At 45.3% G+C, this 17,379-nt stretch overlaps 3 protein-coding genes across 3 annotated transcripts in view; 1 reads left to right on the forward strand and 2 right to left on the reverse strand.

Annotated features, from left to right (window-relative positions):
• jmjd6 (jumonji domain containing 6, arginine demethylase and lysine hydroxylase) overlaps positions 1 to 4,276 on the reverse strand; it is a 16,083-nt gene extending 11,807 nt beyond the window's left edge. The window contains exons 1-3 of the mRNA XM_048232769.1: positions 4,148 to 4,276; positions 2,132 to 2,329; positions 1,181 to 1,371 (exon numbers count right to left, since the gene is read on the reverse strand). Coding sequence (XP_048088726.1) covers positions 1,181 to 1,371; positions 2,132 to 2,329; positions 4,148 to 4,276 — 518 coding nt within the window. The remainder of the gene's footprint in view (positions 1 to 1,180; positions 1,372 to 2,131; positions 2,330 to 4,147) is intronic.
• A 346-nt stretch (positions 4,277 to 4,622) lies between these two features.
• Positions 4,623 to 10,545, forward strand: mettl23 (methyltransferase like 23). Its single transcript, XM_048233292.1, has 5 exons — positions 4,623 to 5,104; positions 5,286 to 5,390; positions 6,811 to 7,048; positions 8,800 to 8,884; positions 9,264 to 10,545. The coding sequence occupies exons 1-5, from the start codon at positions 5,009 to 5,011 to the stop codon at positions 9,436 to 9,438; spliced, it is 699 nt and encodes a 232-aa protein (XP_048089249.1). The 5' UTR covers positions 4,623 to 5,008; the 3' UTR covers positions 9,439 to 10,545.
• A 226-nt stretch (positions 10,546 to 10,771) lies between these two features.
• On the reverse strand, positions 10,772 to 16,610 carry srsf2b (serine and arginine rich splicing factor 2b). The gene is given in 5 exon segments (XM_048233296.1): positions 10,772 to 11,216; positions 11,767 to 11,876; positions 13,640 to 13,821; positions 13,824 to 13,954; positions 15,895 to 16,610. Coding segments are annotated over 3 exon segments (651 nt in total). The 5' UTR covers positions 16,251 to 16,610; the 3' UTR covers positions 10,772 to 11,216; positions 11,767 to 11,876; positions 13,640 to 13,657.
• Positions 16,611 to 17,379: the final 769 nt, after the last annotated feature.

Genomic DNA, 17,379 nt, shown 5'->3' on the forward strand with positions numbered 1-17,379 from the left:
ACAAAACCACAGAACATAAACATTCAAATCAAAAAACACATGCATCATATACACAGAATACACTACCTTACATAAACACACACATGTATCATATACACAGAATACACTACTTTACATACACACACTTGCACACCTGGGGCCTATTGCACAAAACTAGGATAAGGGATTAAGCCGGGATATCTTGGTTATTCTGGCTCAATTTATCTGTGCTCCAGTTGCACAAAAGCGGCATAGGGGGCAGCAGGATATGTTATGGTATAAGTTACCATGGCGATTTATGCTGTGGAGCTAGCCTGCTCCAGACCAGGCTAAGTTCCAGGATCTATTTACTCTCATCCCTTATCTCAGTCAGCAGTCACCACAAACGGAAACTAATAGTTATTCCACTGCCCACTACACATTGTTATCACATATACCTAGACCCTCTGTCATTATTTAAACGTTTGTGATCATTAATTAAATTTTACATACTCACCATTCCCGACCTGTCATGCGACAATGTGACGTCACGGGAGTTGCCTAACCATTTTGCACATTGTGGTCGAAGCACTAGTTGCAATATTCTCCTAAACAGAGGTGTTGCTGTTTGTTGCTGTTGTGTAAAGGCTATCGCTACCTACTTCACACCGTAGAAGAAGCAATGAAGCTGCTCTAGTTGCCATGGTGAATCTGTGATCGGGTGGCGGGTCTATTTGAGGGAGCCGCGGAGCCAAGACTTATCCAGGATAGGTTTCACCTGGCTTGATGAACTGCGGTCTGCTCATCCTGGCTTGGTCTTTGTGCAACCAATTAAGCCTGTACGCTTGTTTTGGATTCATTGAGCGCAGCTCAGTAACTTGTCCCGGATGTCTTAATTCTGCTTTTGTGCAATAGGCCCCTGATACTGAACAATCGGGCAACAGGATTAAATATTATGTTGTGCTAATGTCATGAAGGCCTGACTGTCTAATTCTTGTGCTGGGGTGCTTTATTATGATCTGATAGGATATTTATCAGATTAAAATATATATTTATTAGGCTGATCAGATTAATTTATAAATATATTAATCTGATATTATCAGATTAATATATAAATATATTAATCTGATATTATCAGATTAAAATATATAATATATTAATCTGATATTATCAGATTAAAATATATAATTATTAGCCCCCACTGACCTCTGACCCCACTCACCTGTATGGCGGCCGTCTCTTCTCGCCGGCGAACTGGAAGAGGTCGTCGCGGAAGAAGAGGGGCACCTGGTAGTCGTCGATCAGCTTGCGTCGCTTGGCATGCTCTCCGTAGCTGCTGTCGAAGATGTACAGGGGGCTGTCGTCGCGCGTCGCCTCCAGGTACTCGATGTAGTACTTCATCTTCATCTTCACCTGCCGGTCCAGTCACATGGGTCAGTCACAGCAAACACACACACACACACACACACACACACACACACACACACACACACACCTCTGACAAATCAGGTGAGTGTGTGAAAGTGGACATAATAAGAACAAAAAAGATGGATATGTGTCTGTGTATGCAACCCTGCCCTGCTACTGTTGATGGGTTTGAAAGTGTGCGTGCGTGTGTGTGTGCGTGTGTGTGTGTGTGTGTGTGTGTGTGTGTGTGTGTCTGTGTTGCTAAAAAGACACCAGACAGATGTGGTCACTGATAGATACTTTCTCTAACTAAAGACCTGAATCTAAAACATACTGCAGTGAATAAGGTTTTGCTAAATTAAAAACATTTAATAAATACCTTATTACATGAAATAATTACTTTTGTCCTCTCCTGAACACTCACAGGGTCTGAGGAATAGATAAACCCCTTTGGGTGGGTGAGTGGTTAAGGTGGGTAAGTAAGTCTGGTGGTTAAGGTGAGTAAGTAAGTCTGGTGGTTAAGGTGGGTAAGTAAGTCTGGGTGATTAAGGTGGGTAAGTAAGTCTGGGTGATTAAGGTGGGTAAGTAAGTAAGTCTGGTGGTTAAGGTGGGTAAGTAAGTCTGGTGGTTGAGGTGGGTAAGTAAGTAAGTCTGGTGGTTGAGGTGGGTAAGTAAGTCTGGTGGTTAAGGTGGGTAAGTAAGTAAGTCTGGTGGTTAAGGTGGGTAAGTAAGTCTGGTGGTTAAGGTGGGTAAGTAAGTCACGCACCGAGTAGCCCTCGTTGTCCTCTCCGCACTTGAACTTCTGGTTGCGGTACTTCCGCTTGAGCCGCTCCAGCGTCCACTTGTCCTTGGCGGGCCAGCCCTCCTGGCAGTTGAGCAGCACCACGGGCTTGTAGGGGCGCTCGTAGCGCTGGATGAACTCATCTGGGGAGAGGCGCAGGGCATCCGCACGCTCCACATTATCCTGGGGGAGGGGAGGGAGGGAGAGAGAGAGAGAGAGAGAGAGAGAAGAGATTGACACGATTAGGAAGAATGAGAGAGCAAACCTTTGCACTCTAGTATTTGGCTGAACACTTAATGACATGTGATAGAACCAAGCATTTCCACATTCCACTCTCTTTCCACGCACACACACATACACCCACACCTCTATCTCAAATACACACACACACACACACACACACACACACACACACACACAGATCTGACAGATTATTCTCTTTATTTCATATGTAGGGTAGGAAGACTTTTAAAAAGCAATACACTTTGTTTGTTAAGGTGTGCGTTCTTAAGATAATTGCAAACTTTAAGTGACTTATTGACTAAGTCTGATTCACATACTCTAGCAATAAATCATACTGTTCAGTGATTTCACTACAAGAACAGTTTGGGCCTTCCTGTCTTGGGTTGACATATTACATACATGACCAACTCTAGGTACAACACTAATTGTCTTTAACACCAATCAAGTTCCTGGACAGTGGATATTAATAACGTCTTCAGAGACGGCTCATTACAGTAGGCTAATCCATATCATAAAGGGGAAGGTCAGTGACAGTCTTGGCAGTCATCTGGCGAGGGAGGGAAATCTGTGGTAGATGAGAGTTAAAACCGTCATATATCTGTCTCTCAAGGGACGACGTGACGGTAGGACAGCGCTACTCAGTGACGGGTCTACTGTATCTGTGGCCGAGGCCTGAGCATTGCACCGGCCCCGATTGGGTGCGAGTATTTTTAGCCGCACCGGGAGCGCGTGGCAGAACTACTTAGCAGACCTGTGTGACGCCAGCAGATCTCCTCCCGCTGAACTACTTGGGAAACATGCAACTGAGACCTGGAGAAGTTTAATTTGCCAGAGGCAAAGCACGCATTCCAAACGCAAAACAGTATGCTACTGCCCACGACCCATAACTAGGGGCTCCCCAACCATATGAGCAGGGACAAGTAATGAAATATTAGGGTCTCTTGAGGTCAACCCAGCATATGTGCCCCAGCAACACGCGCCTCTGTCTAGGAAAGTACCCATCTCGGGCTTTAAACATTGCGTCAATGTTTGTGTATTTGGCCTATGCTGTGACAAGCAGAGGCCCATTTAGCTGAATGTCGACAGCTAATACAATTTCTGGTCAATGAGTTGTTGGTTCTTCACGTCATGTGCTTTATGTTAGGTGGCTATCCCATCATACATTAGCTGAAAGAGGACATTAACTCTCGAATTATACAGTTTGACTTGCATTGGTTGTCACTTTCAACAGGTGAACCTACTGCCAGTTGAGATTTAGCCCAGCTAACATTGTTGTATGCTTAAAATGTGACTTGTATGTCAGTTGCTTGACACAGCGGTATGATAACAAGTAGGCACAATCATATTTTTTCAGACTTTTGAAATGTCTTTGCGATGTGTTTTTTTATTCGTCAGAACAATGAAGCGTTTGGGCCCAAACAGAGAGCAGAGGAAGTGAGTTTTGTTAACTAGCTTCTCTGTCTGCGGCGCTCTGGTGGCGTGTGGCGCCTCCATCAGTACCTAGGAGATCAGTCACGTAGCCGCTAACTGGACACACACACGTTACAGGTCCTCTTGCCTGTCACTTCTACTGCAAGCCAAGCGGCATGCTATGTCAGGACGTCATTTCAAATACCGTTGTGAAATTCTACATGCTAGTGCTTGGTAGCATGGGAATCAATGGATATATAAGGAGTATGGCGAAAATTTAATCGTTGGTTGTTATTAGATAGCAAGAAAGCAGGTTAGCTTGCGATACAGATTGATAGTCGCCGTTACCTTCACTGTCCGGTGCGAGACGTCAAAAGTCTCGTAGTAATCATGTTTTATCCAATCTGTGGAGTCCTTCAGCTCGGGTCTGGCACTCCGCTTCGCCTCTTTGATTCTCTTCTTACTTTTGTGGTTCATTCCTTCGTGGAAATGTCGTTTTACAGTTGGTTTCCCTCCCTAGACGTGTGTTAGCTAATGCTAGCTTAATAGCTAGCCTCTCACAGCGGAATGTGAATTCAGTAGGCTACTTGTCTGCTAGCTGGTTGGCTAGCTACCAACGCTAACCTAGGTGCGAATTGTCAGTTCAGCCTCTGAAGTTTGGTAGCTAGGTATGATAAGATTGCCAATTGACTCGTAAACACATGTGAAGTAATTTCGTGTTGTCCCGTCCACAACACGCTTCTTTCTAAACCGTGGAAGTAACGGTAAATTGTCGCCAATTTTATTCGAACAAACAATGTGCAGGCGTACTTTTCGAAGTGTTTTGCGTAACTGGCTTGTGGTAAATGTAGCACAACCTAAACTGACACTAGCATTGCTGGGTTTGTAACCACCCTCGGTTGGGCCCCGCGAAATTCATTGGCCAAATCCAACGTCGCTTCCTCGACTGTGAAAAAGTGATTGGACGACACGCGTACATTCCCGCCACTGTCAAGCTCAAACGTTCTAGAAACGCCCACTGGTGCTAAGGTTAGTCGGCGCGAAAGAGACGCTGGTGTTGAGGTGTTCCACATGGGTCGGATGAAATGCGCCTTGTTAGATAGAAGAGAGAATACATTGTTGTGTTATGTAGGGAATAATCGCATTTTTACAACATCCAATCTGCGTTGAAGTAAAGGTCACTGCTGACGTTCTTTGTCTCAAGAGATTATGAGTTCGCCCGAGAATCCTGACCTCGCCCTCAAAGAATTCACTTTCGAAGAAAACAAAGGCACACTGCACTCCCTCACTGTATCAATCCCAGAGGTTTTTATTTTCCTAATTATAATCTTCCATTATTAGATAATAAACAGTGACAATTCTATCCTATTTACCATTCCCTTTTTTGTAATACATGGACTATTCAAATGGATGTAGCTAGGCCAGCGACACATTGCAACTTTTTCTCACTGAAATGTAACATTGCTGGTGTGTTCCGGTGTGGCAGGTACTGGACCCTCAGTATGGCATGTACGTCTGGCCGTGTGCCGTCGTTCTGGCCCAGTACGTCTGGACCCAGCAGGAGAAGATCCAGCACAAGACTGTCCTTGAGGTGAGACTCCTTGTCATCTCTAAGTATAAGTATATATACTCTTTTTGATCCCGTGAGGGAAATTTGGTCTCTGCATTTTAACCCAATCCGTGAATTAGTGAAACATACTCAGCACACAGTGAACACACAGTGAGGTGAAGCACACACTAATCGAGCGCAGTGAGCTGCCTGCAACAACAGCTCAGGAAGGAAGCAGTGAGGGGTTAGGTGCCTTGCTCAAGGGCACTTCAGCCGTGCCTACTGGTCGGGGTTCGAACCGGCAACCCTCCGGTTACAAGTCGGAAGAGCTAACCAGTAGGCCACGGCTGCTCCTTCAGCATCAGGAGAGCAGCCCAGCGCCAGACGCCCCTGACCTCACGGCCCAATGGGTCAGCTAAAATGACCGTAGGGTCAGCAATAGATCTTCTGGAGATGGGCAAGCAGAGCATTTTCACTCTCTAGTCCCGTCACACTTCTAATCAAATTCTGCCATTTTGCTCCTCATCCTCTAGCTCTCTGGTCTGTGTGTGCTCTCTAGAACTTGATGTTTACACACATTTGGTTCTGTTTGTGGGAGGGAAGCACAGTGGCTCGGTTAGAGCCATGAAATAATTTAGCCAATCATCACATTGCTTCAGGAGCATAGAGTCGGGCCTGTTGTAATTTAGCCAATCATCACATTGCTTTCAAACTCACCTGGTCTGTGTAGAAGACACTATTACATTAACAATAGCGGCAGGTTCAAACTCACCTGGTCCGTGTAGTAGACACTATTACATTAACAATAGCGGCAGGTTCAAACTCACCTGGTCCGTGTAGTAGACACTATTACATTAACACTAGCGGCAGGTTCAAACTCACCTGGTCCGTGTAGTAGACACTATTACATTAACACTAGCGGCAGGTTCAAACTCACCTGGTCCGTGTAGTAGACACTACTACATTAACAATAGCGGCAGGTTCAAACTCACCTGGCTCCAAAGGAAACAAGCCAGCGCACAGAGAGCCTTTTGTGCACGTAGTCTATTTCACTGGTCAGTATTTGTGCACGTAGTCTATTTCACTGGTCAGTGTTTAGCACGTAGTCTATTTCACTGGTCAGTGTTTGCAAATTAACCCAGAGTGGGAGTGGCCGTGCCACAGCTGGTTTGTCGGGTCAGATCAAGTCATGAGTCACATTTTGAGAGGCCTTGAGTGCTAGAAAATGGGCTTTATAAATACATGTTTACTTCCTTACCTACATAGTCACTAATAATAGTGCTAGAAAATGGGCTTTATAAATACATGTTTACTTCCTTACCTACATAGTCACTAATGACAGTCTGCCGAGGAGCAACAGCTCAAGTGAAAGATAAAGAGGATGGATCGGATGTTGGGTCATGTCATGAGGTCATGTGTGAGCACTTCCTGTCTAACCGTGACGTCATGTGGCGTGCTACAGCTCGGTGCGGGAGTGAGCCTGCCCGGCGTCGTCGCTGCCAGGTGTGGTGCCGCCGTGATCCTCTCGGACAGCGCCGAGCTCCCCCGTTGCCTTGACAACTGCCGGCGCTCCTGCGAGGCGAACGGTCTGCGGGGGGTGAGCGTGGTGGGCCTGACCTGGGGCGAGGTGTCGCCCGACCTCATCGCACTCCCTCTACTGCACGTCATCCTCGGATCGGATGTCTTCTACGAACCGGAAGGTGAGTGTGTGTGTGTGTGTGAGAGTGTGAGTGTGTGCGTGTGTGTGTGTCTGTGTGTGTGTGTGTGTGTGTGTGTGCTAGCGTGCGTGCGTGCGTGCAAGAGGAGTCACATGAAAACATCTGATGATGTAGAAAGCATGGCAAATGACTCATACATTAAGTACTCATACAATGGCTGTAAAAAACATGAACAGTGACTCCGACATGAGTCATTCTGTGTCAAATAAAGTTGTTGCTGCACCATCCCAAATTTTGTTCAAACCTTGTCTATATCAACAATGGGTCCCAAAATCAAGGCCTGTACAATTTTGTGTTCAAATCCTTATCAACAACAATCTGGGGGTCAGGGGATATCATATACCCCCAGCCCAGGACAATCCTGGTGGCTACACACACAACGTCCACCCAGTGAGAGACAGGAGGAGGAGCCTAAAGACTAAGGCATTTAGGCATTTAAGGCCTGTCATCTGACTTGCATACCGTTAGAATGTCTGAATCACAGCCCTTAGTAAAAATGAGATATACATGATCCAACTCTCTATGTTTAGCCCATGGCAATTCCACATTAATATCAGTGATATTAGACTAGATAAGTTCTCAGAACTGTTTGTAAACAGAGTGAGACTAACTGCTTGGATACGGATGATATCTTGCCTTTCAGCACAGTTTAGTATACTGTTCAAATCAGCAGAGTTTAGTATACTGTTCAAATCAGCAGGTTTTTAGTACACCACCCACCTCATTCATACCACCTCTGTTCAACAGAGTTTAGTATACTGTTCAAATCAGCAGGTTTCAACAGAGTTTAGTATACTGTTTAGTATACTGTTCAAATCAGCAGAGTTTAGTATACTGTTCAAATCAGCAGGTTTTTACTACACCACCTCACCTCTGGGTGATAACTGATAGTTTTGATAGTGACGCACAATTATTTGGGGGTGGTGAATCCTTACCCATCATTTGAGTGCATGCATTGAGTGCATGTCCAAGCCAAGAGCCATGTGCTTATAATCATAATCGTCTCGACATAGCTACAGGTGTATGACATTCATACCGCCTCTGTTCACACTGTCTCAGCATCATATGTATTTAATACTGGCTTATCTTAATGGATTTGGGACTAATTTGGCGGCCTGATACTGTGTGTGTGTGTGTATGGGGGTGGCTATGGTAACCATCCACACAGAGTAGCAGCTGCCCCAGGGACTAATGGCGCTGCATAGCGCGCATACGCTGCCCACTGTGCCACTCTGTAATCTAATGCCACTATATAGCGCGCATATGCTGCCCACTGTGCCACTCTGTAATCTAATGCCACTATATAGCGCGCATACGCTGCCCACTGTGCCACTCCGTAATCTAATGCCACTATATAGCGCGCATACGCTGCCCACTGTGCCACTCTGTAATCTAATGCCACTATATAGCGCGCATACGCTGCCCACTGTGCCACTCTGTAATCTAATGCCACTATATAGCGCGCATACGCTGCCCACTTTGCCATGTAGCATACGCTACATGATGTGTCACTCTGTAATCTGATGGCATTATATAGCGCTCATACACTGCCCGATGTGCCACTCTGTAATCCAATGCCACTATATAGCGCTATAGTCTGATGTGCCACTCTATAATCTGAAGGCACTATATAGCGCTATAGTCTGATGTGCCACTCTATAATCTGAAGGCACTATATAGCGCTCATATGCTGCCTGATGTGCCACTCTGTAATCTGATGTTGCCCTCCGCAGACTTCGAGAACGTACTTGTGACCGTCTCCTTCCTCCTGAGGAAGAACCCGGAAGCCCAGTTCTGGACCACGTATCAGGAGAGGAGGTGAGATAAGGGGGACATGGGAAACTGATGATTTATAGATCATGAGGGGGACGTGGTGATCTGATGATTTATAGATCATGAGGGGGACATGGTGATCTGATGATTTATAGATCATGAGGGGGACATGGGGATCTGATGATTTATAGATCATGAGGGGGACATGGGGAACTGATGATTAATAGATCATATGAAGTGAAATAAGGGGGACATTGGCAAAACTTAAAATGCCAACAGATGAGGATGTGAATGCAATAAAGTGTTGCTGGGTGTTGATATGCTGTAATGCATAAATACATTTAAATGTAAATGCTCAGTAAATATAAACATAAATGTAAATGTAACATATCCATAAAGCTGAAGTGTCCCTCTGGCTCTGCAGTGGGGACTGGTCCATCGAGGCCCTGCTGCACAAGTGGAGGCTGAGCTGCAGATTTGTCCCGCTGGACGCGTTCGGCGCTCAGGGCAGCCAGATCGCCCGGTCCGCTCTACCCGGCAGCCACACCATCCAGATGATGGTCATCACCGCCCGAGAGACGGAGCAGCTGAGGAAGTGACGTCATCGCCGCCCGAGAGACAGAGCTGCCGAGGAAGTGACGTCATCGCCGCCCAGGAGACAGAGCCGCCGAGGAAGTGACGTCATCGCCGCCCAGGAGACAGAGCCGCCGAGGAAGTGACGTCATCGCCGCCCGAGAGACAGAGCCCCCGAGGAAGTGACGTCATCGCCACCCGAGAGAGCCGCCGAGGAAGTGACGTCATCGCCGCCCGAGAGACAGAGCCACCGAGGAAGTGACGTCATCACCGCCCGAGAGACGGAGCAGCCGAGGAAGTGACGTCATCGCCGCCCGAGAGACAGAGCCGCCGAGGAAGTGACGTCATCGCCGCCCGGGAGACAGAGCCGCCAAGGAAGTGACGCGTCATCGCCGCGGTAGTGACGTCATCGCTGTGTGCCGCAGAGGGCGTGTTTGCGTCTTCCGGTAGCGGCGCACAGCGCTGGCTTAAAGCAATGCATGCTGGGACTTGACATGATGCACGCACATGCAAGGGAGCTCCAGCGTGATGACATCATCCCTTTGACGGCAGGGGACACCGCAGTGATGTCATAACTGCCCAAGAAAAGACCCAATAGGGGGCACCTGTGATGTCATCATTCATCACTAAGTGGAGGGCAGCTTAGTGATGTCAGAGACTATAACTGGGCCCGAGTGAGAAAGCGCCTTCTGTGTGAATGTAACGAAATATAATCTAAATATTTTTTTATTTTTGTTGAAAATGTGGCATCTTCCTGAATGTAACTCAATACAATGCAAACAGAGGGAAATGGCAATGTGTGTATTTTTCCATCACAGGAATGGGGTTTAGTGTAAAGCACTTTTTTTTTTTTAAAGTGTATGGTTAAATGAAACCTGATGGGGTTACTGGCTTAGCCCAGTAGCTGCAGATCTTCAAAAGAATACTTAAATTTAACTTACCCAGAGGTTAATCACTAAACCACATACAGTACAGGCCAAAAGTTGACACACCTTCTCATTCAATGCGTTTCCTTTATTTTCATGACTAATCGTTTTGATGTAAATAATGAACACGTGGAATTATGTACTTACCAAAAAAGTGTGAAATAACTGAAAACGTCTTATATTCTAGTTTCTTCAAAGTTGCTATTTTTTTTTTTTTTTTAATACCATATTCAGCAAGCCATAACTTGATAAATATTCATCTGTGGGCCAAATAACTTTGCATTCATTCATAGTTGTGATGCCTTCAGTGAGAATCTATAATGTAAAGTCATGAAAATAAAGAAAACACATTGAAATCAGAACAGCCCAGAACTGAGGCAAATGAGTGCGTTTAATCAAGCAAGAAAACAATGAACAGTTTTGGGGTTTTATTATGATTAATATCATCATTAAATTATCATTAAGTGAGTTGACACACAAACCAATTTGCTTTTTTTTATTTTTTTTTTATTAATTTCATGAAAACAGATGATTGATTGATTTACAGAAGAAGCACTTCTGGAGCACACAGTGCAGACGGGCATCTCTGCGCTGCTCGCAGGCCAGGATGACACCAGTTTCCGTTAAGAATAATCATTTTGAAATAATAACCAAGTGTGATGGCATATCAAACATTTGTGATGCATTACCAAAAAGAGAAAATTGGGCCACTTGCGGGCACCCACTTTCACTCAGTGGTCAGTCACCAGGGCGACGGTTACCACTGGCGATATCTGGAGAAAACTGGAAACCAGCCAAGCACTTTCTCTGCACAGCAACGGCAACACGCCATCTTTAACAGCTAACCAGCACTCAAACCAACTGCTACTCACCCACGCCTAGTGCACAAACAGACACACAAGGGAGGGTTAGAGACCACAGGGTTACGGCCAACAGGGACACACAACAACTTTAGAAAGGAAGAAAACAATTCATCACTTTATTACAGAAAAAATAAAATAATAAAAAAAAAAAAAAATCAACTCCGAAATCCTTGAGAGAGAATTAGGTTCCACGTTTAAAGATCAGTCTCAGGCCAAACTTCTACATTTCGATAGCATACTCCAGCAGTGGAACATATTAATAAATGTCATTAAAGGCTCAGAAAAAGGGCCGGTAAAGTTATAAAGTTTCCTTCCTGTAGAATATATTTTTACCTCAAAAGTACCACAAGCTCATCCTACTGAACGAATGGCAACATTCACACGGGAGTTTCTCTTAGTTCTCTTATAAAACATAAAAAGTCCTGCCAAGCTGTGAGAAAGCAAACAGAACAGAACGCAAAATGGAAAACAAAAACACAAAGCAAACAGACATTTTGTTGTTGTTTTTTTTTCACTATTTTTTTTTAAACAAATAAGGAGACTTTGAGTTGAAGTCAATAGTAACCTTTTAGTCCAGTCATGACTGCGAACGGGCGACGGCTTCTCTTCCAAAGGCTGCGGAGGCCAGGGTCAGATCCTCAGTGAAGCTGGCGTTGGGGTCCCCACTGAAGACATCTGTGGGGAGAGGAGACCAAGTGAGGCTCTTAAGACCAGCGAGGGGGGGGGGTATCTGTTGTCATGGAAACACAACTGAGAACACCGATCAGTCTGGAACCCCCCACACTAATGAGTCCAGGGGAACTGTATGGAGCAGTCACTTCCTGTTCTTGATGAGAACAACCCAGAATGCATTGCTTAGTGTTGGACTGTGACCGTCTACAGATCGTTGCTGACTTACAGATGTAATAAATACTACTACTACTACTACTACTACTACTACTACTACTACTACTAATAATAATAATAATAATAATATGTTTATTTTATATAGCGCCTTTCTCAAACCCAAGGTCGCTTGTGTAACTGGGATCTATAAATGGGGATCTTACACTAATGTCTAATCAGCACCCTCCACATTAAGAGTTGCCGCCGCTCTTTGGTAGAGAAGCGCTCTTTTAATAAAGTCTCATGTTTGGTGTGAAGGTCTTACCATCACGTCTTTAGAGAGCACCTGTAGCCGACTTTTCAACCAATGAAATTATCAGCTTTTGGATTAGTTTACACTTAACGTTTTAGAGCATTACTGATGCTGATTGCTGATCAGGCCACCTTTCGGTACCTGGGGTGAAGTGAGTGTACCTTCAGGCTTGCTAGAGACCAAGCTTGCTCTGACAATAGATACTTCATTGATCCCCGAGGGGAAATTCAAAACAAACCTTCAGATTGTTCACTGCGGACATGTCCCCTGTCTCCGACTACTCCTCATTTCCTGATTTGTCATGATTCTAACTCCGCCCATACGTAGATAGTTCCGCCTTTCAAACTGCTCAGCTGTTGAGCTGAGGGTGTCGAGCAGTCTGCCAACTCACCTTGGTGTGTGTGTGTGGGGTTGGGGGGGTATTAGAACTGAGCAATACCATGTTGGATGGAGGGGTATCAGAATACACAAACCTTTGTTACCATTTGATCAATGCCCTCTTTTTTTCCTCACACACCACGTCACCGGCATGCCACGCCCGTTCACCTGCAGGCATCGCCCAATCAGAGGGCCGGCCCGTCAGGCGCCCATCTTCTGCGCCACACCCCCCAAACAGAGCGAGACCAACCTGCTGCTGCGTCGCCGTGGTAACCCCCAAACAGCAGCCGGAAGCTCGTGCTCGTGCAGGGGTGCCTCAGCCTCCCCTCTACCTGCCCCTTACACCTCCTCTCCATCACTCCATCACTCCTTCCCCAACTCTCCTCTCCTCTCCACTCCTCTCCTCTCCTCTCCTCTCACTCACGAACAGACAGACACCAGCTTGGAGGAGAGAAGTCCACATGTCAATGACATTCACACACCAGCAGCTTCTGCTGAATTAATCCGCACACTCACAGAAAATAAGGCTACGATGGGATAGGCTAATGTTGTGTATACGTCGTGGTACAGTGGACACAACAGTATCAATAAAATAAAAAACACGGAGCTTAATTGGCTTTGGTTTGGGCGATACTATTCCGTATGTTTGAATTTCAGAAAGCAGGAAAAGAGTTGGGAAGCCAAATGGTCCTATTTGTTTCCACAGTTAGGGAAGAGCTAATGGTTAACCACTAGACTTGAGCCTTTTACAGGCAAAATGTCCCAGGGTGGTCGGAGGGCTAGAAAAACACACCTCCCTCGCCCAATCCCATTATGTAAAGAAGTGCAGATTTTAAACTTTAATTCTCTAATCTTTTCCAACTAAATCAGGGCACATGGTTTCAAGAGTCCGCATGGCCTCCAGACCCTTGGCTGTACTCACATTCAGCGTGGCGCCGCTTCACGGAGATGCGGTCCCATTCTCTCCCGGCGACTCCGGAGGAGTTCTAGACCGAGACCGGGACCTGGACTTGGACCCTTTGTTGGACACTGGAGACCGGTTCCTGGATCTGGACCTGGAGCCTTGGGGACTTGGTCTTGCTCCCTGCGTGTGAAGGGACTTGGGCCCAAAGAGGCCTTGTAAGACCTGGACCGGGACCGGGATCTGGATCTGGAGCGCGAGCGGCTGTATCGGGACCGGCTGCGGGAGCGAGAGCGGCTTCTGCTTCTGGACCGGCTACGCCTCCGCCGCCTCGGGCTACCAACGAAACAGGAAGTGACATCAGTAAGTAAAGTTAGTAACAGCAGCAGCCCAATGCTGGTAAAATATGTATGATAGATGGCAGACATGAAGGAAAACTGCTGAGTGACCCCAACCCCCCACCCCCCATTTCCACATCTGCACTATAGTGACCAAAAATGCACAAACCCTACAAAACCAACTAGGCTAAATTATATTCTAAACGCTGTGACGAACCATCTTTTAGTTGGTTATTTAACCACTTAGCGTGAGTTAACTCAGTGGTTCTTAAACTTTTTGTTTAGTGACCCCCCAAAAAACATGGGCCAGGTCTCACGACCCCCTTCTCTCTAACCGGCGGAATTTGGTTTTGAAATGAGGGATGGGAATTGGAAGCAGAGGCAGAAAATGTCTTCTCTCATAGGTAGACTGTCACCACCAAAGGCATTATGTCAATGGCAGCGTTTTACTAAAAATCTTTAGAAAAACGTCTTTAATCCAGACTGCAAATCATTTTGCGACCCCTCCAATATCTTTGGCGACCCCCAGTTTAAGAACCACCAAGTTAACACACCACTAACCCTCCTGGCCCCATCCTGTCCCTCACCATCAACAGTCTACTGATGGTCTTTCCCATGCAGAGGGACTCAAATGGTGTATTTGTAAATACCCCCTCCATCTCAAACACTTTAAATAAATGCACAATGTTCACTAATATTAATACTATTAATAGAAAGACTCTTATCTACCTCATAACACTGTCCTTGTCCATACACAAACATACAAATGCTGTTGCTGGTAGGCATAGTTCTTCTTGAGGGAGATGGTTAAACCAATCTCAAACATTTTAAGTAGTCAAAGCATCATACAGAGAAAAACTTCGTCTCAAAATCACAATTCCGCCATGTGAAATCCGGAATAAGTTACAGTAGGGGTAGTTGCTACCGCACCAGTGGGGTATACTACGAAGCACGTTAGACATATCTAGGCTATGTAGACATATCGAGGCTTGACAAAGCCTTGACTCAGGGGTATACGTTAAGTGATACTACGATTGCAGGTATGTGATATATTTGTCAAACTAGGCTTTCAGCTCAGATCTGTGCGCGTTCTCGGTGTTGGGATGACCTTGGCCAATCGTGAAACGTGGAGACGCACAAGACCGCCTCTATTTAAAAACAATTACTTCCGCATTTATGAGCGATAGTGTAGTCTACACTGCGGTCATTTTTTGTGTCTAACCTATAACATCAAATAAATAATTTGTCATCAGTTGTTGTATTGTATGCACGTCCATAGTGGGATATTTGCACGCACAGCACTATTAAAGCGCATTCGAGATCCAAAATGTTAGTAGAGGCGGAGATCCACCTGTAAGATATATGACAGAATCCTACACGTGAGATAACTTCGTTTTTAAGACAATTGATTGGTCAGTGGGCGGTAGATTACACGATTTGAGCTATAATTTAGCACATAACCTCCTCCCGACCAGGTTTGGTTGACAGCATAAGATGCCATGGTGATATAGCGACACTAAAACAAATCCACTTTCGTGTCACAGCATACCCTAGCTTTGAGCGCAACATACCTCGCTAACCCCACTAATCGAGATTCGTAGTACACCCCACGGGTGTGAAGGTGTTAAACTTCAGAGGCCAACGTTGTGTACTGGGGTACCTGGTCCTTTGACAGACTTGCAGAGGTCTTTACAAAACCCAGGCGAGTCGAGAGACTTATTTGAATGAAACGTTATCGGCTCTGACTGACCTGGAACATTCTAGCTTCTCTTAACGCAAATTTCAGTTGAATAAGTGACTAACTGACAGCAGCAAGCTAGCTAGCACTGTACACATTTCACTAAGGTCGGCTAGCAAAGGGACGTCACACCGTTAACGTTACCACTGTAGCTACACACCCTCTTCTGTTCAAAACAACAACAACTATGACAACATTACCTTCTACTGCGCCGTCCGCTGTGCCTTCTTTGAGGTCCTCCACGACGTCCGTAGTGAGAGTCTGGGGGTCTTCCATAACGGGCCATCTGAACCCGCAGCTCGCGGCCGTCTAGGAAGGCACCATCCATGGCGTCCATCGCATCCTCGGCGTCCCGTTTATCGTGGAACCGAACAAAAGCGAAGCCTCTGCTCTCCTTGCTGTAGGGGTCTCTTGGGATGTAGACGTCTCCGACTCTCCCATACTTCTCGAAGACACGGCGAAGAGTCTCTGGTGAGGTACGATACGTCAAGTTATCCACTTTCAGTGAAGTCATGCCCTCAATTGCGGGCGGCGGTCTGCCATAACTGTAACTCATGTTTACAAACTTTACAAAGTAGGCTAGACGAAGATGGCTAAATGATCGGATTAATAAGGTTACGTAGCCTCGCTACCAATAAAATGGGTTTTATTATTATAAAATGTAATAATAAAATAGCGAAGTACACCCGTCTACTGTAAGCAGCTGTCTGAAGTATTCTGCAGGTACAAATAAGGCAAGACAACGAGCTAACTAGCTAGCTGCTCCATTCACAAAATGGCGGGCTCTAAAGGAGGGGGTTGGGCATCAGGGGAAGGACTATTTTACCAGTACCCAAACCTTGAAGTAACAACTGGAAAGTGTCTGATGTACATCAGTAAAGCAGTGAAAAATTTGACAACATAAATTCTCCACTAACTTTTTAAAAATACTACCCAAATGAAAATATTTCTAATATGTGACCCGGAAGTATTGTTTTGGAAGGTTGGAGGGGGCGTGGCCCCATGGGAGTGGCTGACTTTGGTTGGCCCCATAGACTGTATAAATAGAACTATATATACAGTCTATGGTTGGCCCCTTGGCCCAGAGCCCGTCTGGCCTATGGTTTCAAAGCTAAAAGAAGTAAGCCTATGAGCACTACCTCTCTGGTTTAGCTAAACACCTCCATAGTATCTTAGTATACCTCCAAGTATCTTAGAACAGACCCTGCCCTGAGATTTAATATGCACCTAGTTTATTAACCGTTTCTTATACGTTATGGTTTGTAAATTATAGAATTTGTTTATTTTCATTAGGCTATTGATTGAATTGACATTGTTGTTTATTATTGCTATTCTCCTTAATGTAGTCTTAGCAACATTTAGTTTACTGTTAAATGTAACAATTGTATTGTTGTTATTTGTATGTCACTTTGGACAAAAGTGTCTGCTAAATCCTACAACCATAATATAAACCTTAATATAAACCTGTGTTGGACGGACTGCTGGAACAGAGCACTGCTGTGAAAATGCAGTTTTTGTTGTGATACCTCAATAATATCCTTATCCGCTATAGCGTTCCTATAGTACAATCTTATAGTACTTCTATGTCCTAAAATACTATAAGATTGCTATAATAGCTTTATAGTATTCCTATAAGATTATATCTATATAGTATTCCTATAAGTTTGCTGTAATATTTTTATAGT

The sequence above is a fragment of the Alosa alosa genome, chromosome 22, assembly GCF_017589495.1.
Source record: "Alosa alosa isolate M-15738 ecotype Scorff River chromosome 22, AALO_Geno_1.1, whole genome shotgun sequence".
Classification (NCBI taxonomy): Eukaryota; Metazoa; Chordata; class Actinopteri; order Clupeiformes; family Clupeidae; genus Alosa; species Alosa alosa.

Coding starts and splice junctions, on each gene's coding strand:
- mettl23 (XM_048233292.1), top strand. CDS start 5,009: ATGAGTTCGCCCGAGAATCCTGACCTCGCCCTCAAAGAATTCACTTTC. Junction 5,391..6,810: donor AGCACAAGACTGTCCTTGAG/GTGAGACTCCTT, acceptor GGCGTGCTACAG/CTCGGTGCGGGAGTGAGCCT. Junction 7,049..8,799: donor TGTCTTCTACGAACCGGAAG/GTGAGTGTGTGT, acceptor TGCCCTCCGCAG/ACTTCGAGAACGTACTTGTG.